At 35.9% G+C, this 4,659-nt stretch overlaps 1 protein-coding gene across 1 annotated transcript in view; it reads left to right on the forward strand.

Moving 5' to 3' along the window:
- The window catches only part of LOC107103289 (arf-GAP with Rho-GAP domain, ANK repeat and PH domain-containing protein 2-like), a gene marked incomplete at its 5' end in the record, with an annotated part of 61,361 nt that extends 60,165 nt beyond the window's left edge, over positions 1–1,196 (forward strand). Inside the window, one exon of the mRNA XM_015402938.1 lies at positions 124–1,196. Within this exon, the coding sequence (XP_015258424.1) occupies positions 124–471 (348 nt within the window). The remainder of the gene's footprint in view (positions 1–123) is intronic.
- Positions 1,197–4,659: the final 3,463 nt, after the last annotated feature.

Raw genomic sequence — 4,659 nt, forward strand, 5'->3', positions numbered from 1 at the left:
TATATATATATATATATATATATATATATGTATGTATGATTTAGTTCTTAAACCATTAAGATTATTCAGTTGTTTTTTTTCTTAAAGGGTGTTATCCTGCAACTGTCCTCATTTTTCCTGCAGATGACTGATAGGAGGGTTTCCCTTGGTGATACCGACTGGAGGACAGCCAAAAACCCCGGTGTTCACCTAAAAACCCAAAGCATACCCAAATATTTAAAACCCGGCAACCCATCCGAGACCAGAGAGGTGTCCCAACGTAGAACCTCCATGGACATTTGCCTACCTCAACCACTGCCACCTCCATCCATCCCAAGACACATGAAACCCATGACATTGCCTGTTTTACCTCAAGCCAGCAATAAGATGCCCAGCAAAAAACCTACGGGTGTCGGGGGAAGTATGCCCCCTAATCTGCTCAATGAACTGAACCTGGTCCTCACCAAAACTGGTCGCAAGAGCCCAGAGTGACAAAAATGAAAACAAAAACAAGTTTTTTGTTTGTTTTTTTAGTTTAAAATTAAATCTTACAGTGTCTGATAGGATAGATGAAAGAAACATAAGTGAAAGAATATACAGCATTGAAAGAGCCATGCTGTTATTTATAGAGAACTGATTTTTAACTCTGATATTAAATGAGAAGATGATGGACAAGGGTTGAAGATAACAGGTGTGGGAACCAGTAGAGGTCATGGAAGATTTCAGCTGGACAAGGCACTGACTTTAGCACTACACAGCGGGAGTTAGACGCTGATCTTTAAAACAGAGAAACATCTAGAAAAACATGTCAGGCTACAGATCAAAAAGTGGGAATTGATTCAAATCTTACATCATGCTTGTAATTTATCATCTGGAATCTTGTTTTAACTGTATAATAATAATAGCATTACAAAGTATTTAAAGTATTTTTTTGTCCTTCTTAGTGAAGACTTTCCACTTGTGATTGTTTCTTGTTTTCGTTCAGTTTGCCAATTCACTGCAAGATGTTTATGTGTATATACAGTATATATATATATATATAGATATATGTAGTATTTCTTATAAACGCATAATACTACATGTGCGGAAGAAGAGGACAAAATAAAGTGTTAAGAGAATTAAAAGTTCATAGTTGATTGTACATTTATCTTTAACTGTACAAGGCATGGTGCTTTAAGTTTACAGTTTAGTTGCAATCCACTTTAAACAGACTGCCTTAGAATGCATTTTTAATGTAAAGCATGAATATATGAATAAATTCAGAAAAAATGCTTTAAAGTTCTATTTAAGTGAACCGGTTAATCTTGAATGATTTGTTATTCTAATTTTTTTTTTTCCTTTTTCACCTTTAACTGTATTTTATAGTGGTGTATGTAGCAATTTCAATTACTGTATTAAAACTAATTTTATTTAGTGCACGCATTTAAGAAAAAACTAAAATTTTGACCAAAGCGTTTCACAGTAAGATTAAAAACTAATGAAATGTGTTCAAAAGGCAACCATAGAACCAATATGCGCCATAAAATAGAATAAAAGAAAGCTTCAACGTGGAAACATCCAACTTCACAGATCCAATGAAACTCAACCTAGACTTAAGTTTAAAGCCAAGGTGATGAAATTAGTTCTCACTTCAGACTGCAGTATAAATGTCAAGGACAGTTTATCCCAGAGTCCCCAGGGTTTTATTTTGGCATCAGCTTTGGTTTATGAAAATTAAGGGGATCACTTTGTGTAAATAACTGGGTTTATATATACAACAGTAGCAAGACACACAGGAAAGTACATTCCCAATGACATAAAGGTAATTAAATAATTAATAAACAAATCATGCAATTATAACGGATGAAATGTCCCATATATTTGTATCCAGCTGTTATGGGTTATATAGAATTTTTATATAATTATATAAAGATTATACCTTTGCCTATGAAATAGGGAAAACATGCTATTGCACTTGACTTTACAGAGAACCACCTCAGAAAATGAGTTGTTTACCGTACAAGATCTGCTTGCAGGATCCTCAAAACTCCCCTGGTTTCCTTTTTATTAAGTAATAAAAAAGGTTTGGATCTTTACTGTAGTAATTTTATGTAAAGGCATATGTGTTACAATTCACATGCAAAACATTCATATGTCATGCTAGATCTGGAGCGTTTATAACCAATAATTGGTCAGAGGATACCTGATTTTGTAATTGCATTATCTGACCTGCATTCACATGTCTGGCATTCTGATAAAGAGATACCAGAGCGGTCGATTGAACCACCTGGGAGACGGAGGTAGAAGTCACAAAGCTGAGTAGAAAAGGCCTTCAGGGGCTCTAACCTCAAGGGACTTCTGAAACGGCTGATGAGTGGCCAGGTGGAGTGAAAGTATTTGAAAAGCAGAATCACATACTCGGGTGTTAAAAGAATTGCTAGAAGCTATTATAAAGTAAATTTTTTCTGCCTAAAGTAAGTAAAAAAAAAAAAAACTAAAAAAAAAAATCTGTTTGGTTTGGGGAGGGAGGTGTCGAAGAGGCATAAGGATATCATCAGATGGTGGATGGAGCACTTTGAAGATCTCTTAATCCTGCTTTTATCCTTTATGATGGAGACAGAGTCTGATAGCTGTGATGGTTGTATTACCAAGGTCATTGTAAGACTCAATCTCTTACAAGCATTAAAATGTTCTATCTGTAAGGTTGTCAGGCTCAGCTTTAAAGGGTGTAGAGCTCCATCATCAAGGGGCACCCCCTAATAAAGGTAATGCTTCTACACATCCAAAATTGTACATTTTGTGCGTTTTTTCCAGTACGGCCTGATCTCTTTCATTGTGAAATCACAGATCTGGTGGATGTTAGAGATCTTGTTCTAAGCCACCTTTCATCTCAGGATCCCCAACAGATGCTGAAAAAGGTTTAGGACCGAAGATTAGCTTGCCTATTCCACTCCTTTTATCCGATTTTTTTCTTCACTAAGACAGAGGTTGTGATGTGTGTTTGGTCATCATGTTAGAATACTAACATGCAGCCCATTTTCCCAAAAGAAGGGATCCTACTCTGCTTCAGTAGGTATATGTTGGCATTCATTGTTCCTTTAATTACTCGTAGGTCTTCACAGCAGCACACATGTAGCCCCAAACTATGACACTCCCACTACCATGCATGAATCTCAGCAGAGTCTGCGTGTTCTCGTACTCCTTCCACTGTTGCTGCCACTTGTCACCATCTAAATCAGATCAGTTGATGGTTTATCAGACCACAGGTAATACATGTCAAGTATTGCATGTTCTTAGTTGTACATGGTTGGGGGGGTGAAGCTGCAATCCCCCCTGTTGTTCATGATGGCTTTGATGTCTTTTCTCCTCTTCAGAGGAGTCTGTTATCGGGGACAACAGCCATGAAGGCCAATCTGATGTAGCTTGGGGTGTATGATGTAATCAGTGACAGGTTGAGTCCCCGACATCTGCAGCATCCTGGCAGACCTTGTATGTCGATTTTCAAAACACAAGCTCTGCATATGACAGGCATGTGCGATCAACTAATTTGGTTGATCATCATCAGGCTTGTTTCTGTTGGGAACCTGTCTGTTGGCCAAGGCTATATGTGAATTAATGATTTTAGTTTTTCCTCATCCTCCAAGACTTATTTGCAATGAGGTTGTGTGCAATACTCAAAGTAACCAAACAATGAAGTGTGAGAGCAGTTACTCGAAAAATTGACAAATCAGCTTCTCTTTCACACATGGGAGTAATTTAGGGCTGCACTCAAAAGTGTTGCTAACGTTAAATAATAATGCTTTTAGCTTCTGACCTGGTAAACCTTTGGGATTCCCCAGAATGAGATGGATATTGCTACGTACCTTTAAACCTGTGCACTACGTTTGTATATATGGTTCAACTTTTTGGGGATGGTTATTTACTGCTTTTAAGTTAGAAGTTTTAAGTTATTTTATTTTATTAGACCCAAAATTGAATATATGTTTTTTTAAAATGTTTAATATTCAATAAAAATTATTAGTTTCCTCCTTATTTTAGCCCTATTTGGGCTCCTATTCAGAAGCAGCCATCTGGATTTTCATTATTACTAAATTGAGGTTCTAAGCTAATATAGTGCAACACAGTTGTTCCATGTATTTTAATGCTTGGCCTGATTCTAAAGTTACAAGCGTGTAAAACATTTATTTTTGTATAATAGTTTACTTTATATTCAGTCTGATTTATCATGTTTGATTTTCCTGGACACATATATCTGGAATAATAGGTTGGCTTTTTTTCAATAATGCTTGTATGATTTAAGCAGATATTCTGTTTTAATAAATTCCCAGTGTCCTTATTTGAGTTGGGTTGTACCTCAGGGATACCTTTGCCTTGTTTTCTTCCATTTGTTCCATTTATTGTTTTTAAAATGATTGTGTACACTGTCATCTATTAGAAGATGACACTGTTTGTGCCTTAACGCATAGAGCTACACACTGTGTTAATATTTTATACTATCTAATTCTGACATTAAAACAAGGATCCTGAGATTTTTTTAAATATATATCAATAATTCAGGGTTTTTTTGTTTTTTTTCTTCCCCTGAATCATTCAAAGTAGTTGTAGTCTTTTATGTAGTGCCAGTGAGGCTGCTGGCATTAAAATATGAATAAGTTTGACCTTAGTTTTCTTGTTCAGGTAAAATATTTTCCTTTAATACTA

The sequence above is a fragment of the Cyprinodon variegatus genome, unplaced genomic scaffold (genome assembly GCF_000732505.1).
Source record: "Cyprinodon variegatus isolate N-32 unplaced genomic scaffold, C_variegatus-1.0 Scaffold1414, whole genome shotgun sequence".
NCBI lineage: Eukaryota > Metazoa > Chordata > Actinopteri > Cyprinodontiformes > Cyprinodontidae > Cyprinodon > Cyprinodon variegatus.